The sequence below is a fragment of the Leopardus geoffroyi genome, chromosome C2 (genome assembly GCF_018350155.1).
Source record: "Leopardus geoffroyi isolate Oge1 chromosome C2, O.geoffroyi_Oge1_pat1.0, whole genome shotgun sequence".
NCBI lineage: Eukaryota > Metazoa > Chordata > Mammalia > Carnivora > Felidae > Leopardus > Leopardus geoffroyi.
In genome coordinates this window covers 70,502,680-70,525,671 of record NC_059333.1, presented here as the reverse complement: position 1 = coordinate 70,525,671, position 22,992 = coordinate 70,502,680, and the positions used below count along the sequence as shown (strand labels likewise).

General features: G+C 45.7%; 1 protein-coding gene across 3 annotated transcripts in view; it reads left to right on the top strand.

The window, feature by feature from the left end:
• ITGB5 (integrin subunit beta 5) overlaps window positions 1–22,992 on the top strand; it is a 121,852-nt gene that overhangs the window by 38,102 nt on the left and 60,758 nt on the right. For all 3 annotated transcript variants that reach the window (XM_045502350.1, XM_045502348.1, XM_045502349.1), the window contains exon 5: window positions 6,004–6,172. In XM_045502350.1, the coding sequence (XP_045358306.1) occupies window positions 6,004–6,172 (169 nt within the window). The remainder of the gene's footprint in view (window positions 1–6,003; window positions 6,173–22,992) is intronic.

Genomic DNA, 22,992 nt, shown 5'->3' with positions numbered 1-22,992 from the left:
CAACAGCTCCCAGGCCTGGGTTGGGCTGGGTGCTCAGGATGCAGTGGTGTTTATGCTGGTAATGTATGTTTTCCGGAATCTTTCCTAATTTTCTGTAAATCTCCTAGAAGCTCCCTTAGGGGTTGGGAACTGACACAATGGTGGGGAAGACAATAGATAAGAAAAAGGTTTAAATACAAAAGCAATTCTAAGTTCCTTAACTGTGAAGAGGCCTAGGTGTCATCATTTGCTGGGTTTAGCTTCCTCCTGGCCACAGGTGGCCTCTGGCATTATTATTACTTTGGTCCTGTCTCCAAGGCCTTTTCAGCTGAGTCTCAGTGCCATGACCTGTTGTTGGAGTTTTGCTTCTTACCAGGTACAACAGCAGCTTAACCAAAGCCTTTTTCAGTTCATCCCCAAGAGTGATTCTGTCTGCTTCTTTTCACCTCTGCCTTCTGATTGGGCCCTGTTTCTGGACAGACAGGGTATATCTCCACGGTCACTTCCCCAGGACCATCCACTCACTGTAAGATGTGCTAGATTGGCAGCCCAGAGAGGATGGAGGGGACTATCTCTGGAGACTCAGCATTCAGATATTCAGGGTTATCACGCACAATTTATCCAGAGTCCCTCTTGAAGGCCTGGAAGGCAGAACCAATTGTAGACGTAAAAGTCTTCTCAGTGAGCACAGGCACACTGAAAGACTCGCAAGGCAGGAAATCTAGTGAAGAACGGGAGTTCTGAAGGAAACAGCAGGGCCGAGTCATGCAAATCTCTCTTCTGTAAGCTGGGCACCGCATTGGGGAGTCACTCTGGCTCAGTGAGCAGGCTGAGGTTTTTCTCCGCACGGGCAGGCAGTGGAATGCATATGGTGTCCTGGGTCCCAGAGATTCCCGCTGTTCCTGGGGAGAACAGCGAACGGTGGCTGTCCCTATACCTGATCCAGCCTGTGTGTGCTTTGTTAGAAGATTTGACCAAGAATAACCAGGATTTCCAGGTTTTCTAGAACAGTGGGCAGGTCTGTTGGAGCTGGGTTTGTACCACATGCTCGGCCGCTGCTGTCCTTACCACTCTTCATGTCGCACAGCTGGCCCGCCTCCCTTGTCTGCCTTTCATCCCTGGCCCGGTGCACACTGCCTGCGATCCTCGTCTATTCTTTTCCTTCAGCTAGTGCGCAGAGGAGAGTCATGGGGTTCTCCTCAAGCTCCGATGGCCCCTTCAGTTGGATTTTTCTCCCCTGAGGGAGTGGGAACAGCAAGAGCCCCCAGGAAGTTTTGCGAAGATAGAGTCAGGAGTGACTTAATCACCTATACAGGACACCTCAGAGAAAAGAGAGCTGGTTTTTCATGGGTCTTTCCTGAGGTTTGTCCCTCCTCCTGCTCCAGACATTTTTGCCAAAAGATCAAAATCCTAGATTCATCCCTTCCTATCTTAGAATGTGCTAGAAATGCCAGGACTGGAGTAAGTAGTAGTAACAGGGCTGCCATAATCGGAAAAAAGGCACAGTATCATTTAATCACCAGATTAAAGATCTGTTTACTTGCTATTTTGAGTAACAGGAAGAGTGTCACTGGGAAAAGTCATGTGGGATTTACTGATAGAGGATTTGAAGGATTAATGCAGCCTGTTATCCCCGGCCCTGAAGACATTTCCTTTTGCTCGAGGTATCGGGCTGTTGTTGAAATACATGTCATGTCTCATTTATAGGTGGGGCCTAACAAAGCCAAACTCACGGAAACAGAGTAGACTGGTAATTGCTGGGAGGTGGGGGGAACATGGAGATGTTGGTCAAGAGGTACAGACTTCCAGTTATAAGATGAGTATGTCCTGGGGATGTAGCGTATGGCACAGTGATGCTAGTTAACGGTATTATACTTGGAACATACACTTGTATACTTGGAAGAGAGTGAGTAGATCTTGAACGTTCTCACCACACAACAAAAATGGAAATACACATGCAAAAATCTGGGCAAGTAAACTGACATATTTCATCCTTCATCATTTATGTTTTCCCTTACCCTTCCTGTGTTTCTTCCAAGGGTCATAGTATTCCTTCATCACCTTGATGGTGTTATTTCATTGTCTTCTGGCATGTCCTGTGGCTGATGAGAAGGTGGCTGTCCATCTAATGGTTTTCCTTCTCTCTGGTGGCTTTTAATATTTTCCTGTGCTTTTCATATTCTATAATGATACACATTTGAATGTGTCTAGATTGGATTTGCTTTTATTTACATTGCTCAGAATCTGGTCTGCTTGTTTAATCGGAGAATACGTCTTTATCCTTGAAAATTCTCAGACATTTTCTCTTTGATTCCTCTATCTTCTTAATTTTCTTTCTTTTTTAAAAAGATGTTTATTATTTATTTCTGAGAGAATATGCACACGTGCACACGAGTTGGGGAAGGGAAAGAGTGGGGGAGAGAGGATCCCAAGCAGGCAAGCAGACTCCGCACTGTCGGTGCTGAGCCCCGACCTGGGGCTTGAACCCATGAACCTGTAAGATCATGACCTGAGCCAAGATCAAGAGTCAGACACTTAACTGACTGAGCCACTGAGGGGCTCCTCTCCTCTTCATTTTCTAACGCTAATTTCCCTAGTAAGAAGTTTCTTCTAGTTTACCATTTTGGTTTTTAGTTGGTTAGTCCATACACTGACGTTTCATATTTGAATTTCACTGACTATAGTTTTTATTTGGTTCTTTTTCCAAACTTCTGTTTTTTATATTGTTTTGTTTTCACAGCCTTGTTTTTTTTCTTCTAATAATATTCTGTTCTGGCTTTTGGTATGTATTCTTTCCTCTCCTTTAATGTTTTAAATATCCTTGCATTTACAGTGCTTCAAATCATTCTGTTATCTCTGTTTCTTGAACGGCACATCATTCAGTTTGTTGCATTTGTGGACATTCCTTCATGGTGGTTTGTTTCTCATGGGATCCATAAGTTTGTCATAAGCTCCTCTTCATCCGAGGTGGTTTTCTGGGCGAGGATCACAGCCCCATCCTTGTAGGGCAATTATGTGTTTGCCTGGATCCTCCGGGTTTCAATGGGACTAGTTTTCCTGTTTATTGTTCCTTTGGGGGTTCCTTCACCATAAAGTAGTGAATCCTGACTTGCTCGAGCCTGGAGTTAACAATTTTTATGGGTGATTCATCTTGCTCTCAGCCCAGAATGGCTTTTCCTTGCTTCTTTCCCAGGCTAGTGGCTGGAATTTGTGTCTTTCATTTTGGTGACAGGGCAGCTCTTTGTAGAGCTTAGCTTTATGAAGAGAGCCCTGTTCCAGTGCTTCATCCGTCCCCGTTAGAATCGTGCCCCCAACCCTTAGGACCTCCGTCGGGTCCTGGCACATCCGGGAGATCTTTGGCATGAGCTCTTACTCCAGGCCCACCTCATCTTGTAACTGTACTCATTTGTTGAATGGTTTTTTTTTTTTTTTTTCCTTCATCTCCGGCAGCTGGGATTTCCCTGCTAAGCTTCCATATTAACATTTACATATGAGCATTTTGAAAAATTATATGTTATCTGGCAGTTCTGTATTTAGACTAAGACGGAGCTGTTTCCAGTCAGCTTGTCCCACAATATTGTCCTGAAGCCATAGATTGTTTTCTGGATTTGCCTGGGTCTAGCGTCTTCAAATTGGAATCACTTTTCATACGTACATGCTCCCCCAGGCAACTTAAGCATATATATTTTACTTACCGTCTTGGTTATAATCCTTGATGGAATAACTCCCTATACATGGCCCCAAACAGGGCTCTACAGACAGACACAGGGTGGGGGTTGGAGCATTTCCTGGAGTTAGACCCCCAAGTGCCCAGACCTTCAGTTCACTCAGTTCTGCCAGAGGTTAAATTAAATAGTCACAGGGGGTATCGTATTTTAGTGACTATGGGACATGAGGCAGGATCTGTGTGACAAAGCTGTTTTCCTCGAAGAGATGACTGATTTGGTTGTAGTAAATTCTCTGCCATGAAGGCTTCTCTCTGGCAAACACATTTTCTATTTCCTGATTACTTAATAGTAATTCTCCAAGTAAAAATATATCTACTTAATGTTGTTAGCACGAATAAAAGGGGAAAGGTAAAAAATGCCAAGCTAATTTTGGTGAGCTTTTCACAGCTTCCCTGGCTTTCTCGCTGAACAGCAGTTATCATTCTTTTCCTCTCCTTTCTCTCCTCAACCCACTCGGTCAACTGTGACAACAATCACATTCCCAAAGTCCTGCATAGTAGACCAGAACCACACAGAGAGGAGGAGTGGCCTGAAGGAAGGGAAAATTTGTGTGTGTTTGCTTCCTCCTGCACCTGTCCATTTGTCAAATAACTACCAATAGGACCTCAGCTCATTTCCTTCTTCTCTCCGGGAATATAATTTCCATGACCTTTTCTTCATGGAAAAATGAGATGGGAATAAAAAATTTGATGGTCCAGATCATATATAGAAAAGTCTGTCCTGTCCAAGCACAAGGTACAAGTGAAGTCTGAGGAAGAAGGAGGGAGTGAAGCCAAGGGAAGGCAGATGGATGAAGCCTGTAGCTCCCGCCCCCATCCAGAGAGAGTCGTGGCCAGAATGGCAGTGGGGTTGACTCTGTCCAGAGCCGGTTTGCTGCGGTGGCTGGTGGATGGAGCAGGCACTGTAGGTCCTGAAGGAGAGTGGAATGGCCTCTTAGAAAGCCAAAGTTTGCCTCTTGTTTGGAGGAAGGGAACCTGTCCAGACCTGCCCTGGCTGCTGCTTCTTGGCTGCAGTTAGGCAGGATTCCCTAGCAGTTGCTAAGCCTGTTTCCCTCTCCATGCACAAGGTTTAAGTTGGATTATAACCAGCCCCCCCCCACCCCCACCCCCCCCCCCCCCGTCCATGCCTCTCTGTTAGTGTTGTTTTTTTTTTTTTTTTTTTTTTTTCCATCTTTTGTTCTAAAAGAGAGGCTTTCTTAACGTGGCCACAAACTTGCACAGTCTCTTTCAGTCTGCCTTCTCAGCCTCCCCTTGGCCCATCCTCACCTTGTCTGCCCCCGCTGCAGCTTCACTGGCCTTCCTTGTTCTTGGGCTCCCTGTGTTCTCTCCTGCCACGGGGCTTTTGCATGTGTCTTCTCTCTGGCCAGGACCCTCTTCCCTTTCCCCTCGAGAATCCACTGGTGAAACAATGGAAGGCCTCTCTTCCTGTGTCAGCGACTGCATGTCAAGCTGAGACTCCTAGATCTGTAATTGGAATCTAATTTCCTCCAGGGATGGAACCACTCAGGATCTCTACTGCAGACTGAAGATGAGATCGCCCAGTATTGCAGGAGAAAGATGTGGCATTAACTTACTATTGAGATGCAATACTTGCCTCTTCCCAAATTGCCACATCTAATTTTCCATCTGAGGACAGTTAGCTTCTGAATGATCTCTGTTGCATTTAGGAGAGCTGGTCACTTATCATCACAATATTTATAAATGAATGAAGTAGCAGATAGAATGTCTTCGTTCCTGTTCCACTAGCTTTTGCTCATGTGCCAGGATGTCCTGCACGTCTCTGAGTGGATTCACTCAAGGGGATTCTATGTGATCTTTTAACATGTGGCAGCAGCAGAGTTGATGTGGGAAGCTGCTTTCATACAGTACCTCTGTTCAGGCTGCTCTCACTCGACACTGCCCACCTTTCTTAGCCCAAAAGATCCTTCTCTGCTGTGCTACCCAGGCCATGGTGCCCATGCCACTGGTCCCTCCCATCTTTCAAGGCCCATGGCAGGGCATCTCTGTGACGTATTCCTCTGACAGCAGTAGTCTGCTATTATCTCCTTTTTTCGAACCATTTGTCCATTCCATTCACATACAACCTGGATATGCTGACTTGCCTGTAGTGTAGGGCTTGGCCTTTGTACAGTAAGAACCATGTTGTCTCTCTCTTTGTGTGTCCCAGGGGCACACAGTAGGTGCTGGGTAAATATTCATTACTGCTGCTCAAGGCACTCAGTGAACACACAGAGTACTTGGTTGCTTAAGATTTACCTACAGTGATGGAAAGTGACTCTTCTCTTCTTTCTCTCTAGTTACAAATTATTCCCAAACTGCGTCCCATCCTTTGGGTTCCGCCATCTGCTGCCCCTTACAGATAGAGTTGACAGCTTCAATGAGGAGGTTCGGAAACAGAGAGTGTCCCGGAACCGCGATGCTCCCGAAGGAGGCTTTGATGCAATACTCCAGGCGGCTGTCTGCAAGGTAACTTTTCTTTCTGTTTCATCTCTACATGTGGGTGGGCGTTGGCCCTGCCGGTAGGAGATGGCAGATTTTGAGCCACCCCAGCCTGTGGTTTGTGTCCATTCTTACATCCGAGGGTGAGCTCAGGGACCTTTGGGGAAACCTACAGCAGTCAAGTCAGCTGGAGCTCAGTGATGGGTTGGGGCGGGTGTATGTCTCTGTTTCAGGGTGTGGCCATGTGTGTGTGACGGGACGCTGTCTTTGCCAGAAGACAGCTGTTCTGCATTTATGCATTAGACTCTTGCTTCTTTTGGGAGGAAAAGGTAAAGTTCAAGCCCTATGCATGAGGCCTGTTGAGCCTTCTGGCCCAGTTTTGGCCAACCTTAAAGATTGCTGGATTAGCGAATCTGGCTGAAAAAGAGAACTGCATGTCATCTCAGGTTGCATTTCTATTTGGTTTTCTCCAGCTTTTCTGTGGTATATGAATCCAGAGGGAGGACACAGACCTAGGTCAGAAATGAACCCATGCTCTGAGAGGTTCCAGTCCCAGTGAAATAGATAAATGGAACGTTGGTGATAGCTTTTTGTTTTAATTGAAGTATAGTTGACACATGGTGCATTAATTTCAGGTGTACAACATAGCGATATGATAAGCATATGTATTATGGTGTGTTCATCACAAGAGTAGCTACCCTCTGCCATCATAGTACGTGTTATAATACCACTGACTACGTTCCCTATGCTGTGCCTTTGATCTCCGTACATTATTCTTCCCAGAACTGGAAACCCATACCTCCCACGACCCTTCACTCATTTGGCCCATTCTCCCACTGCCCTCCTCTCTGGCAATCATCAGCTTGTTCTCTGGGTCTATTTCTGTTTTTTTGTTTATTTGTTTGTTCATTTGATTTGTTTTTTGAATTCCACATGTAAGTGACATCATATGGTATGTGTCTTTCTCTGTCCGACTTCTTTCATTTAGCGTTATACCCTCGAGGCCCATCCATGTTGTTGCAAATGTCAAGATCTCATTCTTTTTGTGTAGCTGAATAATATTCCATTATATGTGTATGTGTGTGTGCACACACCATTTCCTCTTTATCCATTCATCTCTCAGTGGACCCTTGGGGTGTCCCCATATCTTGGCACTGTAAATAATGCTGCATTAAACATAGAACACATAGATCTTTTCAAGTGTTTTCATTTTCTTTGGTCAATACAGTAGTAGAATTACTGGAAGATAAGGTATTTATATTTTTCACTTTTTAAGGAACTTCCCTATGATTTTCCAGTGGCTCTACCAATTTCTATTCTCACCAACAGTACATGAAGAGTTCCTTTTTCTCCACATCCGCCCTGACACTTGTTAGGTAATAACTTATTCCTAAACTAGTTTTCTACTATCAAAACAACTCACTAACAGCAAGATTTTGTAAAAAAATCACTCTTGAATTTGCCATTCCAACACATACTTTCACAATTTTTTCAGAGTGCTCATCACTGAGCATGCCCTCTTGAAAATTTCGGTGGCTCAGCAGTAGGGCGATCGCTGGGACCCCCATGTTTGGGGGAGGGGCTAAAACTCAGTTTGGAGAGGCTGCTGTTCATTTGCCAAGTGGTAAGCACTTAATTAACCACTTACATAGTTTCTGACCTCAGCACGTGTCCAGTGTGTCACAGACCCACTTTTTCTCCACTCCATCCTTGACTTGGTGATAAGAGAGCCACAGTTGTCCTTTCTGAAATAAAAGATTGAAATGGTAGACAGGGAGGGATAAGGGGAAGGAAAAAATGGGAAGAAAGCGTAGTCATCTGCGGTTCCCTTCTTGGTCCCCCTGCAGCTCTGTCGTCATTCACTGTGTCCTCGGGGCCACCCCTAGAGGTGATGGCCTTGCGGTGGCTGCACCGCCCTTCCCAGCTGCTGGGCCAGAGCCAAACAGTTTGGTTCAGAGGCCTCTGGTGGTTTGTAGCAGCCCAGGAAAGCCAGACGGAACATGACCGGAATGTGTTCAGCTCTCAGTCTTTACAGTGTGTCACAATATAGGCCATTTATGGATTTGCTTCAGAAAGAAAAATTACATTTTTGACTGGCATTCAGACATTGATCATATGAGGCGTTGTCTTCGCAGATATTCTGCCGAATCTCCTTCTTGGCAGGGACAAATAGTGCAGGGAAAACAGGATCCCTCTCATCTATCTCCCCAGCTCGAGGATTTTGTGGATTTTCTTTTTATGGGGGAGGAAATCATCCTTAGGGCTTGAGGGAAAGAACTCAGTGACAGAACAAAGCCATGTCCAGTTATGTTAATTCTGATAGAGTGATCGGAAAGGCCACGGTTGAATGCCTGAGGCACAGTGGTCTCCGAGAAGCCGAGAAGCCGCAGGATCTACTCTTGTGTTTACAGAACCTTCCCATACCACCCCAAGCCCGTGCAAATCTTCTTCCCTTTGAAAACTCAGTATATCAACACTCCAGCATTTCAGAGATGCTGGCAGATTTCTTAAACCACTGTGTGAATGTACTGTGTGAATTATTGCTCACTTTATGAGCGTATTTCAGTTTTAGGTGTTGACATTTTCCTCTTCTTCCCACCATGGCCTTAGCAATGGTGAGTACCTGGAAGGTTCCTAACTGCTGGGAATTAAGTAGTCTATGAGCCAGCAGTGGCTCTCTTAGTATTTCTTTTCATGTGTACTGTCAGTTTCTGCTTGGGGACATTTCATGCAGTTTTTCTTACTTGGAATCACCTATTTATAACAAATGTCATCCTTCTAGTTCACCACACCCTTACTTATAGAAGCCATATATTGGAAGTAGATTTTGGCTTACCTTTTGATAAAAGACCATGTAGCAATCATACCCTTAAAGGACATTTAAAAATCTGAATAATTCTTTTTTTTTTATTTTTTTAATTTTATTTTTTTAAATTTACATCCAAATTACTTAGCATATAGTTCAACAATGATTGCAGGAGTAGATGCCTTAATGCCCCTTTTACCCATTTAGCCCATCCCCCCCCAACCCCTCCAGTAACCCTCTGTTTGTTTTCCATATTTATGAGTCTCTTCTGTTTTGTCCCCCTCCCTGTTTTTATATTATTTTTGCTTCCCTTCCCTTATGTTCATCTGTTTTGTCTCTTAAAGTCCTCATATGAGTGAAGTCATATGATATTTGTCTTTCTCTGACTAATTTCACTTAGCATAATACCCTCCAGGTCCATCCACGTAGTTGCAAATGGCAAGATTTTATTCTTTCTGATTGCCAAGTAATACTCCATTGTACATATATACCACATCTTCTTTATCCATTCATCCATCGATGGACATTTGGGCTCTTTCCATACTTTGGCTATTGTTGATAGTGCTGCTATAAACATTGGAGTGCATGTGTTCCTTAGAAATAGCACTCCTGTATCCCATGGATAAATGCCTAGTAGTGCAATTGCTGGGTCGTAGGGTAGTTCTATTTTTAGTTTTTTGAGGAACCTCCATACTGTTTTCCAGAGTGGCTGCCCCAGCTTGCATTCCCAAGGATTTGAATAATTCTTGATAAAGTAAGAGAGGAAGGGAAAGCAAGTAATAAAACAGCATAAACATATGATCCTACTTGACAAACAAAAGAGAGAAGAATGTGGAAAAGATTGGAAGTATATAGACTGAAGTGTTAAGAGTGGTTGTCTCTGGTGATAGGATTATGTGTGGTTTTTGTTTTCTCTGTTTTTTTTTAAATTTTATATTTACCTACATTTTCACAATGATTTGGTATGATGTTTTTACCTTTTTTTTTTTTTTTTCTAATTTATTTAGAGAGAGAGAGAGCAAGAGAGAGCACTTGAGTATGGAAGGGCAGAGAGAGAATCCCAAGCAGGCTCCACACTGTCAGTGCAGAGCCCGACGTGGGGCTCAAGTCTCACAAACCTTGAGATCATGACCTAAGCCAAAATCAAGAGTGGATGCTTCACCAACTGAGCCACCCCAGTGCCCCTGTTTTATAATGAAACAGCTCAAACATATGGAAGTAAAACAGTGAAATTAAACCCACGTACCTGTTGTCCGTCTTTGCCAGTTACCAACTCCTAGACGATCTGATTTGTGTGCCTAACCACTCTCTCGCATTATTTGAAGTAAATCCCAGGTACCATTTATTTCAATGATATTTAGATTTGTAATAATAATTAGATTTTGAGAGTTGTTTTTTTAAGAGTCCTAAGCATTTCTTACTTTGTTTACTGAGTTTTCTGCTGCCTCCTGATTTGGGCAGATTAAAGGTGCTTCCGCTGAATCCTGCAAACTGACTGTGACAGAGCCCACAGGCCTGTGAGCTCTGGCTGGAGAGTGGTGTCAGGAAGGCTGGAGCTGGCTGGGCAGCGCGTGTGTGCCCCCCCCCCCCCCACCTCTCCCCGTGCCCCTACCTCCCCTGAAGGGAGCGACCCTGAGCCCTTGGAGATGAGCTGATAGCAGGCCTGTGTCGCAGCTCACAGGGGGCTCTTTGTTCTGGTTTTCTTCTTGCTCTGGTTTTCCTGGGATAGACTGTTAGTTATCAACTTGTGTGATTTAGGAGTATGTTCATATGACTGGCCCTAAATCCCACCTCTGTGGCCCACTTTATATTTCTTGAAAAGCTGTTCTTTGCAAAAAGAAGGAAACTGTTTCTATGTAGGATTCCATTTAGGACAAGGATCCTGATTCTACAAGTGGAAGTCTTTATCCCGCTCAGGTCACATTGCTGTGAGAGGTCATTTAACAGTGTCCACAGCTAAGGGATGCTTCTGTCATCAATGCAGGCATTTTTTTCCCAATACATTGTATCTGGCTAGGCCAGATGAGGGAATGCTCCTGCTCTTAATTTCTTATCTTTACCTAGAAATCTATTCTTGAGCCTTCCTTGGTCAAAATAATAATTTCCCTTTACTACTTTTCTTGTTCTTCCAGAACTTTCTAGAAGTTGACTGTAAGTTGTTTATTCTGAAATTGTGTGGATAAAAATGTGATGAGTGGTTCAGACTGGAACAAGGACTGCTTTCCTGCTCTCCCTAAACTGGGCCTGTCCCTGGTCTCGGGTGACAGGGGAGGGGTGGCCGAGGACTTCTGCCTTCCCGGTTGCCAGTCACCACTCTGCTGTTGTTCGTGCTTAAAGAAGTGACCTGCCAGTTTGAGCTTGGCTGGGTGCATCCTGGCCGCACAGGGTTCTATGGGCTGCTTTCAACAGTTAGACAAGAAAATAAGATCTTTGCCACCCAGTACATTCCCCTTTTTGTTTCAGCATCTAGAACCTCCACATCCTTCAGGCAGACTTCCTGTTTGAACCTTGATTCTCTAATTTTGTATTGTATGTTAGATTTTTAAACCATTGTATATCCTCTCAGAAATAGGTGGATGAGTGAGTCTCAAAGCAAACAAAGGAAGTTTACATGCTGAGTAAAAAGTCTGCAGCATGATCTGAGTCCTTTATTCCTTCTCTGGTGAGAGCATTCTGATCTAAAATGGAGACCTGGCTGCAGAATTGCTGGGGGGGGGGGGGGGGGGACAGCTTTACTCTGGCAAGACTTTCTGTAGGAATGCAAATTCTGTGGACCTCGAGAAACAGAATAATTGCTGCCCTTGCTCACCCCTCATCCATGCTCCAGATGTTTTACATACATTATGTCTGATGCTCACAACAGCCCTTCAGTGTATTGGCAGTGGGGGCTGTCCCCTGCTTATGGAGAAGGAAACGGAGTAGGACAAGGATTCATGAAACTTACTGTTAATAAGGAGTAGAGCCATAATTTGAACCAGATCTGATTGATTCTGAGGCCCATGCTCTGTTACCTGGTACCTGGTGCTTTGGGAAGTAGTGACAGTACCCTGCAGAGCAGGGAGGCTCAACTTAGAGTCATATTGTCCTAATCAAGCTAAGCCTGCTGCTAACTGACTCTGTGGAGGCCAGCTGACCTCTCTGGGCCACAGAGCATCTGGAAAATGCAAGGAGGTGGGAATGGAGGGGAGATCTCTAGGATGCCCTCCATTGGGCTGGTCCGTGCTATTTTTCATAAAGGACTCCTCCCCTTTTGCTCAGAGCCCTTGATTTTGCCTTTTTGGTCACTCCCTGTTCAGTCTTGAGCCTCAGGCCAGGGAGGGGCTGCCACAGGTACCTGTAGAGGTTGGAAAATTCCCCATCCCTGGAATCAGGCACTGCTAGAAGTTTCTACTCTGCCCCCTCCCCTGTCCCAGCCTCCCACAGAGTTAATTTGAGGTTTTTTTGTTTGTTTTTGTTTTTACTTGTTGCCTGATTTCTTTTATTTATTTATGTATTTATTAGGAACTTTTTTTTTTCAAGTTTATTCATTTTGAGAGAGAGAGGATGAGCAGGGGAGGGACAGAGAAAGAGAGGGAGAGAGAGAGAGAGAGAGAGAGAGAGAATGAGAGAATGAGAGAATGAGAATTCCAAGCAGGCTCCACACTGTCAGCGCAGAGCCTGACATGGGGCTCAGTCAGGAACTGTTGAGATCATGACCTGAGTTGTAATCAAGAGTCAGACGCTTAACCTTAACTGACTGAGCCACCCAGGCACCCCGCCTGATTTCTTTTAGACCTCAGACTTGCGTTGTTTTTCCAAGCGTGAGTTGAGAAGTGTATGGAATTCCTTGAAGAAGGCAGCCATCCCTGACACTTCACGTCACCTGAAAAGGAGTCCCTAACGTGTTCTGTTTTCTCACCATCTGGGTTATCTGTCAGCATGCGTGAACTGCTTCTGCTAGCAGATTGCACCAAGTTTGGGGGGCTTGTTCCAGCCCCAACCTGCTTGCTCTTCCTCTGGCTCAGTGTCTTGGTGAAACACCATGAAAGTATTGAACTTCCTGTGACCCAGTGAAGCTTTAGGGGCCATGTGTGCAGGTATGCACGTCTTCTGCCCATGCCCATGCAGCTTTTTTGCCAGAGGTGGTGAAAGTTTCTCTTGGCTTTCTATTTTGCAGATGTTTGTGGTTTAGTGTGCATTTTTTAATCACTTGACTGTGTCCAGCCCTGAAGTGACGTTTCCTTGTTCTGCCTCGTGCCCATGAACTGTGTTTGGGTATTACTACCCTGCTGACAGCTGCTTATTGACACAAGGGATGGGAACTGACTGAGTTACAATTCAGAATTGTCACCAGGGCACGGATGAGAGTTTTTGTCTCTTGGTCCTCCAGCATAAGCCTGTGTTCCTTGTGTTGAGGGTGTTTTACACCCCTTGGCTCACTTGACTAATGATATGGCAGGAAAGAAACACCCTGCAGAAAGGTTAGAAGGCCCCTTCAACGACTGAGGCAATATTTCCAAATCTGGTTAGAATGTCAGTTTTGATTTCAAGCGATGGGCTCCTCTGTGCTTTACATGTCCATTTGGCAAAGAGGCAAAGAGACAAAGATTTATTCTCGGGCTCTTCTGGAACTGCTCCCTCCCCAAACCTCTCACCCCTGGCCTCTGCATTCCAGCCAAATGACCCTGAATCAGTTACTCTGACTATGGGGCCCTTTGCACATGCTATTTCCTCTCTTTGGAATACTCCTCCCCTGTATTCCTGCTTGCTTGCTTGCTTGCTTGCTTTCTTTTCCTTTTTTATTAATAAACTTTATTTCATTTCAGAGCAGATTTAGGTTCACAGCCAAATAGAGCAGAAAGTACAGTGTTTCATATAATTCCTGTCCCTGAACCCCCCATTCCAGCCCCATGGCCCCCCCACCATCAACATCCCTCACCAGAGTGGTGTATTTATTATAGTCCATGAACATCATTGTCAGCCAGAGTCCATAGTTAACTTCTGGGTTCACTCTTGGTATTGCATGTTCCGTGGGTTTGGACAAATGTACAATGACATGTATCCACTACTGTTCTATCCTACAGAACAGTTTCACTGCCCTAAAAATCTTTCCTCCTCTTCCTCCTTCCTTCCTTCCTGTCCCCAAACCTGCTTTTCTTGGAATGTGTAGTCTCTGCCTACTTCTGTTTTGGACCTCTGCTTGTCTATGTGTCAGGGAAGCCTTCCCTGATTGAGCCTTCTGATGAGGTCAGAGCACAAAGCCCTTGGTCACAGCTACTTCAGTAGCCATTTTGTTTTTATTTGGGCCACTCCTTGAGTGATGTCTGCCTCCGCTCTGAGACAGTAAGCCCCCTGAAGGCAGGGACCCCATCTCTTTTCTCACTGCTGTATTTCCCTAGCACCCAGCACATTGCCTGGCACATAACAGGCCCTCCTTAAACATTTGGTGAATAAACAGATGCTTTGTTCTCACAGATTCCTTTATGCTTCTGAGTTCAGGAACCCACAGGTCACCTGGCTCCAAGCCCGTCCACCCGCCTGTTGTACCAGGCTGCCTCCATGGCATTTACAGTGCTTCGTGGACATCCACTGAAGAGAACCAGATGCCATTAGCTGGCAGGACTTTCCAACTCAGCCTAGTCAGTGTATACTGGCAGGTATGGTGGGGAAAGCTAAAGAAAGATGGGGAAAAGTCCCTATGGCTTCTGATTTGAACTTGCAGGGGTTTGATTTGAGCTTGTAGATCCACCGGAAGGTTATAAACAACCGGTTTGTAAACATTAGAGGGAACCACATGAAGTTACTGATATTTGACAATCAATGATATTTGATACTTGACTACTAATAATTTCTCCTGCAAAAATAAGAACCTCATATGGTTCAGCCATGCCAACATTCCAAATGTTTCTCTTCCATTCAGACTGGACTCTTTCATGGAGTCCACATCAGACATGCTGTATTGTGTGTTGTTGGGGCTTGGGCTCAAAGTAAATGTCTGAATCCTGACTCACAGGCCAAGAAATCTTTTCCCCAAGGAAAGAATTACTGCACTTTTGTCCTCCTTGTGTTTAACCACAGAAAAGATTTTTTTTTTTTTAACTTTTCATTTGAAAAGTATGCATGGAAGCAGGAAAAACAACTAATGGGAACACGATTATTTTATAAAGTGCCCGAAATAGACTTGAATGTCAGCCTGGTAGAGGAAGCCAATCTCAGAACTAACCTCGGTTTTCCTTATGTGCCATGTTCGAATTCAGACTCGGTCCCTGTGTTCAGATCTTCTTTGGGGTCTGCCTGCTGGCTGGTCAGGTCAGTCCTTTTTCCTTCTTCATTTCCTCCCCACAACTTGTTCTCTCCCCGAGTGCTTGCCCGAAAGGGTAATGTACAGTGTTCTATCATTACTTTTGAAGATCTGTGGAGTACTTACTGCGTGCAGGACACTGTGTTAGGTGCTGCGGGGATGCATAGATGAATGAGCCACGGCTCCTGTCCCTGTGCTCATGACTCTGGTTGGATGACAGGTGCTTGTCCAACAACCTGAGATACCAGTGGAGCACACAGCAGAATGCACAGAGACGGCACCTTAGGAGCCGCTGACTGAATCACAGCATCTTCTCCTTCAGTGTCTCCCTTGGTCTCCCTGCCTCTTGGTTTCCAATGCTGATGATGTTATTGATTACCATTGGTTCAGTGCTTTCTGAGAGCCAGGCCTTATGCCATGTACTTCCCAGGGCTGATTTTACTTAATCCTTTGAGTGTGGTTTTATTGTCCCCTTTTGATGAAGAAACAAGCCTAGAAAGGCAGAGTAATTTCTCAAGGTTGTTATAGCTAGAAATGACAGAGCCAGAGATGGAAACTGTACCCAGCCCCCTTGCTCTAAGGCCAGAGTTCTTAACTTTGACGTTAGAGTGCCTGCAGACTGTTGTGTTCACACCGGAGCAGAGCAGTGGGAGGCGTGTGCTTCCAAAGACAGCAAGTCCTCCTCTAAGGAACCATTACAATTTCCCAGGTAAGGAGGACTGGTACAGTCCCGGGAGAACACAGTTGCATATGCAACTGTTCTCTGGAACTAAGAGTTTCCTGTTTATCAGGAAGCACTTATAACATGGCTCTGGCAGCCCTAAGCACTTTCCAGAGGGACCACTTGCACCGTCCCAAGGTCAGAATTCTGTTGGAGCCCAGCCCTTTGAGCAAGCATGCTTATCTTTGACGGTGGCTTTATTATCTGTAAAATGGGGACTCTGATAATCTGCCTTCTCATTCATAATTCAGTGGTTCTGCTGTGGCAAGACACTTTTTCAGATGGTGGGTCTTTTCCAGCAATAAGGGGGCATGTGGCTGGTGACTCTTCAGTGACAACTGAGGCCCATGTGTTGTATTAATACCTTTCTGTTGGGTGAGCATTCACTTTAATGAGATTGCCCTTGAGATCAGAACACTCAGTCATTTAAAGCTAGCGCTTCCATCTTCACTGAAAATGCCCCTGGAATGATATATTGACTTCAGGCCACCTTGGGGTTTGAACACCATTTACCAGAGAGTGTTGTGAGTATCGCCTCTGAACAAGCAGGCCAGCCCACATTCAGGCAGGCATCCATCAATGTTTCCTAAGGCAGCCGAGCAGGGACATCAGCTTTTCCACATTCCCACGAACCAGCATTTCAGGCCCTTCCTGACACTTTCCCGTACGGGCGTCATTGAGGCTACCCTCATCGCTTCACATGCCCTGCTGTGGTCCCTGTGTGTAAGCGGGTCACTGTGAAATGGATCTGGGGAACGACATGCTTAATTTGAGCTAGTCAGAAGATTCAGCTGCCAAATGCAACACCCGAGTCCCAGCCCTGCTTTCCTCTGTAAGCTCAGATCACATCCCAGGAACTGCATAGGCCCCGGGGGCTGTGTTTAAGACGGACATTGACTGTGAGAGAGTGGAAGAGGGTGAGTAAGGGGATGGTGCTGGGCTTGGAAGCCATATCTTAGAGGGAGTGGTTAAAGGTTACCCAGGAAGAGAGATACCTGGAGAAAAGCATAGGTGACCTCAGACATCGTCATAGAAGGGGGAATAGACTCCCCTGGCTATTCAGGGGTGGGGAGGTGCTAGGATAGCTGCAGGGAAGCAGGTTTGAGTTCAAGGCAAGGAAGAATTCTCTAACAAAGATCTCTGCTCTGCAGTGGAGCAGGCTGCCAGATGCCAGATGGGGCAGTGACTGTGTGTGTGTGGGCCCCCTGTCCACGTAGTGGGGGCACCAGAGGAAAGCTCCATGTACTGGACAGGAGCGAGGACAAGATAACCTCTGGGTTCCTTCCAAACTGCAGGTGCTATATATTTCCTCTGAGTCAGTTTTTGGGCCCAGTAGCCCCTGGTGTGTTTGTTCTGGAGTAGCCCCTTCTAGCTTGTTTTCTGTTACTCTCAGCAGTGTACCCTCTCAGCTGCCTTTGTATTTGGCTGCCATGACCGTGAACCCTATCATGCACACTCACTTGTGTGCCAGGCACAGCTTACTTTGACCTGGTGCCTAAAAAAGCTTTCCCTGCTCCCAGTGGCTTTGCCACGGAGCCACCTTGCCATTACGTAAAAGTCTAGGTACAGTGGGGGAGCTGTTAAGAGGGACCCAGGGACAGACTGGAAGTGGACAAGGGAGATGGAAGACTATTTTTGATCCCTTGAGTGACCTTCCTCCTTTGTCAGACCTTGCAGTCCCGGATTACGACAGAGAAACCACATCCTCTACTGCCCAGTTCCCGTGCTGTCCTGGGCCAGATGTTAGAGGTAAACAAACCGAGTTTGTCTTCACTCTGGGGAGGAGCCAATTTTTATTTATTTTCTCAAAGCTGGGAAGACCTGGTCTAGCACCTCCGTTCCTGCTTCCCCATTTCTTGGACTCCGGCCTCCTCTTCACCATTGCACAGAGCCCCAGGTCCCCCTGGCTGACTTCCAGGCCTGGCTGCCTGGGGCCGTCCCAGGAACCATCCCCAGTGACTGCCTGGCCTCGCCCCTCTCCTGCTCTTGCAGCTCCTAGCAGACGGCAAGCGATTGGATAGCTCTTAACTCTTCCCATATTTGGGGGTTTCAGATAAGGTGTTTGCTAGATTGGAAAGCGTACGAGGAGCTGGTGGCATCGTGAGTGTCATGATCGAAGACTTCTAACCTGGCCAGGGAGGGTGTTGGTACCCAGCTCTGATTCTGTCTGTGTGTTCGTTTGCTCTTTTTTCACTGAGTGCTGAGCCTGTGCTGGGCACAGTGCTCTTGTGATTCTGGGGCTTGGGTCCTGCACCCCTTTCTCTTTTCCCTCAGCCCCAGATCTTTGCTGCTTTCTGAGGACAAATTTCCCCACCCACTGAGCTTTCCACCCTGGGAAAGAGTTCTTTGGCCCCAGCCCTGGTCAGGCTGGTTGGTCCCCATAGAACTAGAAGGTCTGCCTCCTGGGACGTGGATGGAGTCAGAGATTTGGGGCTTGGTGACGGTTCTCCCAGCCACAGTCTGTGGATGGCTGTGTGTCACATAGTATGGTCACCTACCCATGTGTGTTGCCTGCCTGGAACAGGTGGAATACACGGGGTGACAGTCATACCTCCCTGGCAGAGTGCAGGTGGGTGGCCAGGAGGAAGGCGAGCCTCAGGCTATGCCTGCTAACCTGGTGTGTTAGGAAGTGAAGAGAAAACTCTGGAAATTGTATGTAGCATTGTCCAGGGGCTCTGGTTCAACACAGGAATGGCCTATAAGAGAGAATTGACAGTTTGGGACAGGCCTGGTGCTGTCATAGAACCAGAGAAAGAAGATAAAAAAGATAATTCCAAGGTTTCTAAAGAAGGCATGTGATCGCCCCATTGTCAGAAATGGGGACGCCTGGAGGGGCGGTTGATCTGGGGGTAAATGTGGTGCCGCGTCTTCTGATTAGTTGAGTTCCAGGTCACAGCAGACACTTTGGTTTTCGGTGCAGAGCTGGGAGTAAAGCTCAGGAGAAAGGTCAAGGGCGGGCTGTGATTGTGAGTCATCCAAATAAATCTCCACAAAGGGAGATGGAGGGGTGGGGAATGTTATCTCTGACCTCATCCACCTGCTGGGAGAGCAGCCAGAGGGGCAGGGGTAGAACAGTGCAGGGGGCTCACAGGAGTTCCCAGTCAGTGCAGAGGCCACAAGAGTGAGGCCCACGGCCATGGGATTAATTCTTATCCTCGGCTGCACGTTAGGCTCATCCAGGGAGCCTAAAAACCCTAAGGGCAGGGTGGCAGATCGGCCCAGTTAGGTCAGGACCCCTGGGCATTAGTATTGGTGAGGCTCCCTAGAGGGCCCTAAAGTGCAGCCAGGGCAGAGAACCCTGTGTGCATGAGGGAGGAAGACAGGATCCAAGAACTGCTGTCTAGGGGTCATGTGGAGAAGTCCGATTATAAGGAATTGAGGAGAGGAAATAGAGGCCATAAATCTGCCCGCCTTACAAAAGAGAAAGAAGCAAGTGAGATCGGCAGAGTAGCCGGGTCGCAAGAAGGGTTATTTTAATTGGCTCACGAGCATGTGTTTTAGGCACATGGATGGGAACCAGAAGAGAAACTGAGAGAACAAATTCTCCAAAGAGGGCGGGCTGTATGAGCTGTGTTTCCTTGGGGTGGAAGAAGCACTTCTTCTTTGGGGGCAGACAGATCAGAGATGCCAGGAGGATGCCCCTGTGACTGGAAGCCATCCTCAGGCTGTGGGACCAGACACTCTGAGCCACTGGGAGTAGACGAGGAGGCAAGTCCCGTTATCTGTTTCTTTCGGTGATGAAAAAGGCAAGGTCACCTCCTGAGCGAGTGTGGGAACTAGGGGTTTGAAGGCTGAAACAGACCTTGTGGTGAATTTGATGCAGGTCTGAGCATCAAACAAAGAGAAGTTAAGTGAATCGTGACCTTGGCCAGATGCCGGGTTTCTTGCTTCTGAGTCTGGTACATATCCGTCCTGCCCAGCCCCTGACATTTTCATCTAAGGGCTGACTTCAGTGACATTTAATGAAATTGGCTTTTTTTAGAAAAATGTTTATTTATTTTTCAGAGGGAGAAAGTACGCAAGCAAGCAGATGAGGGACAGAGAGAGAGGGAGACAGAGGATCTGACATGGGCTGTGCACTGACAGCAGAGAGCCTGGTGCAGGGCTCAAACCCACAAACCATGAGATCATGACCTCAGCCAAAGTTGGACACTTAATTGACTGAGCCACCCAGTGCCCCAAATGAAATTGGCTTTTAAATTTTTGTTTTTACTCTGAGACATGGAGAAAATTTAGCTAAATAAATAGGTTTGGTTTCACTTAAAGTAATTTTTTTCTTAAGAGAAAATATATTCAATCTAAAAATATAGAAAATGCAGATAAGCAGAAAGGAAAGTAAACATCACCCATAAACCTACAGTCCAAAGATAAGATTGTATGCTTCTGAATTATGGACGTAAGTCACAGATTCTCAAGTCCAGGGAAATACTGATGATGATCACTGTCAGTTTGTAGTTGCCTACCACATACAGTCACGGAGCTGGGTGTTCCTCCTCTGTTTAATCTTCTCGTCACCCTATTTTATTGCTATTCTTATTATCATCTCCATTTTATAGAAGAGAAGCTGGCCTGGGAAGGATTGAGTAACTTGCCTGAGGCCAGAAGGACAAGCTGAGGCAGGTGTAGGGCTAACCCGAGACTGGCCAGACCAGCCCCTAACTGCTACGCGATAGTGTCACCAAACAAAAGAACGTGTGTAAGTGGTATTCCCAGCACATTACTGATATCAGTCTATTCGTGTAGATTCTTGTATTAAGAGACTTTATGAGCAAACCAAGTCTTCTTTAAATGAAAGAGCTTCAATGAGGTATACTTGATGTATAATACACTACACGTATTGAAAGTGTACAGTTTGAGAAGTTTTGACATGTTTACACCTGTGAGAGATACGTACATACATATATATACACACACACACACACACACATATACCATGATCAAGATAATGAACATATCCTTTCCCTCACAGTGAGCGTTTATGCTTCTTTGTCATTTGCTCCCTCCTGTGCTTCCTATTCCTCAGCCCAGGCAGCTACTAATTTGCTTTCTCTCACTATACGTTAGTTTGCATTTGCAAAAATTGTATATATCCAGTATAAATACTTATTTAGCCTGGTTTATTTCACTGAGCACAATTATTTTGAGATTTATCTGTGCTGTCAAGTGTCTCCATCCTTTCCTTTTGTCACTGAGTAGAATTCCTTTGCGTGGATGGACCACTTTTGTCTATCTGTTCTGTCCTGTTGGTAGATGTTTGGGTTGTTTTGGATGGCTGGTAGTTTTTGCTTATTACAAATAGAGCTGCTATAAGTGTGTTCGAGTGTTTGTATAGATGTTTGCTTTTATTTCTTTTATCTCTAGACTTGGGAGTGGATTTACTGGGTCATCTGGTAGGTGTTTAACTTTTCAAGAAACTCCCAGACTGTTTTCCAAAGTACACATAGCATTTTACATTCCTAACGGCAGTGTGTGACTCCACATCTACATCAACATTTGGTGTGGTTGGTCTTTTCACTTTCAGCCATTCTATCAGGTGTGTGGTAGGTAGAATCTCATTGTGGTATTAATTCAAGGCTTTAAAGTTTTTTTCCATGTTTATTTATTTCTTGTGAGAGAGAAAGAGCATGAGTGGGGGAGGAGCAGAGAGAGGTAGAGACAGAATCCCAAGTAAGTCTTCACGACGCCAGCACAGAGCCTGATGTGGGCTTGATCTCACAAACCCACGAGGTCGTGACCTGAACTGAAATCAAGAGACAGACACCGAACTGATGGAGCCACCCAAGCACCCCAATTCGAGGCTTTTAAAAACTTTTCAGTATGCAATACTTCATAGTCCCTACAATGATTGTGGAGCCTCCCACATCAAGTAGTGAAAGGTGAAGAGAAGAAATGTAGAAATTATTACCAGTCTTAAGAGTAATAATTATAGGGGCGCCTTGGGTGGCTCAGTCGGTTAAACGTCTAACTTCGGCTCAGGTCATGATCTCACTGTTTGGGAGTTTGAGCCCCCCACTGGGCTCTGTGCTGACAGCTCAGAGCCTGGAGCCTACTTTGGATTCTGGGTCTCCCTCTCTCTCTGCCCCTCCCCAACTCACACTCTGTCTCTCTCGCTCTCAAAAATAAATAAACATTAAACTTTTTTTAAAAAGTAATAATTACAGATCCTTTTTGTAGCCTCTCATGTGCTGAGGGCTTTTTAATACAATTATGTCTAAACCTAGCATCAACCCTGCAAAATAGGATTTTTTCCATGTTACAGATTAAGAAAGCAAGGCTGAGAGAGGTGTCCCAGTTAGTGCAAAGCATATTTGAATTTAGCCTCATCTGTTCGAAAGCTCATGTACTCTGGCTCCCCACACCATACTGCATTTTGTAGTTATTCTTTCTTTAAAAAACAAAACAAAACATAATCTATTTTCCCACTGTTGCCTTCTGCTCCAAACATGGAATACAGAACTTAAGCCTTCAAGATAGTCCAGGCGGACAGTAGGAAAATTCTTTCTAATGTAAATTCTCTGTGGAGTCACTGCTTAAAAAATCTCTGAGTCCAAAAGCCTGGGTTACTGAATGAGGAGGTTCTGACTCGTGCTCTGCAGCCCAGCCTCTGGGCCATCACTTACATAACAGGAGTCCACTTCAGGGAAAAACAGAATTATTATTATTATGCTGTGCCATTCTTCATCTGTAGAGCTATTTCTGTGTCAGATGCCACCTTTCAACTTGACAGACATTTATCTTGGACCCAACAATCATTAGTGGAGAGCCTACTAAGTACTTGAATGAATTCTCTCATTGGTCACGCACACGCGTGCACGCACACACACATGCACGCACACCCTGCACCATCCTCTCCTGTATGATTGGGTAGTTTCGCTTTGTGAGTAAGAAGCAGATCATCTGAATCTGGCTTCTCTGGCCCTTACTAGTGCAGTGACCTTGGACTGGTTGCTTAATGCCTCTGACCACCAGTTACCTCATCTGCACGAGGGCAGTATTTTACCTGCTTTACAGAGGTTGTGGTGGAGATGAAGTGGCATGGT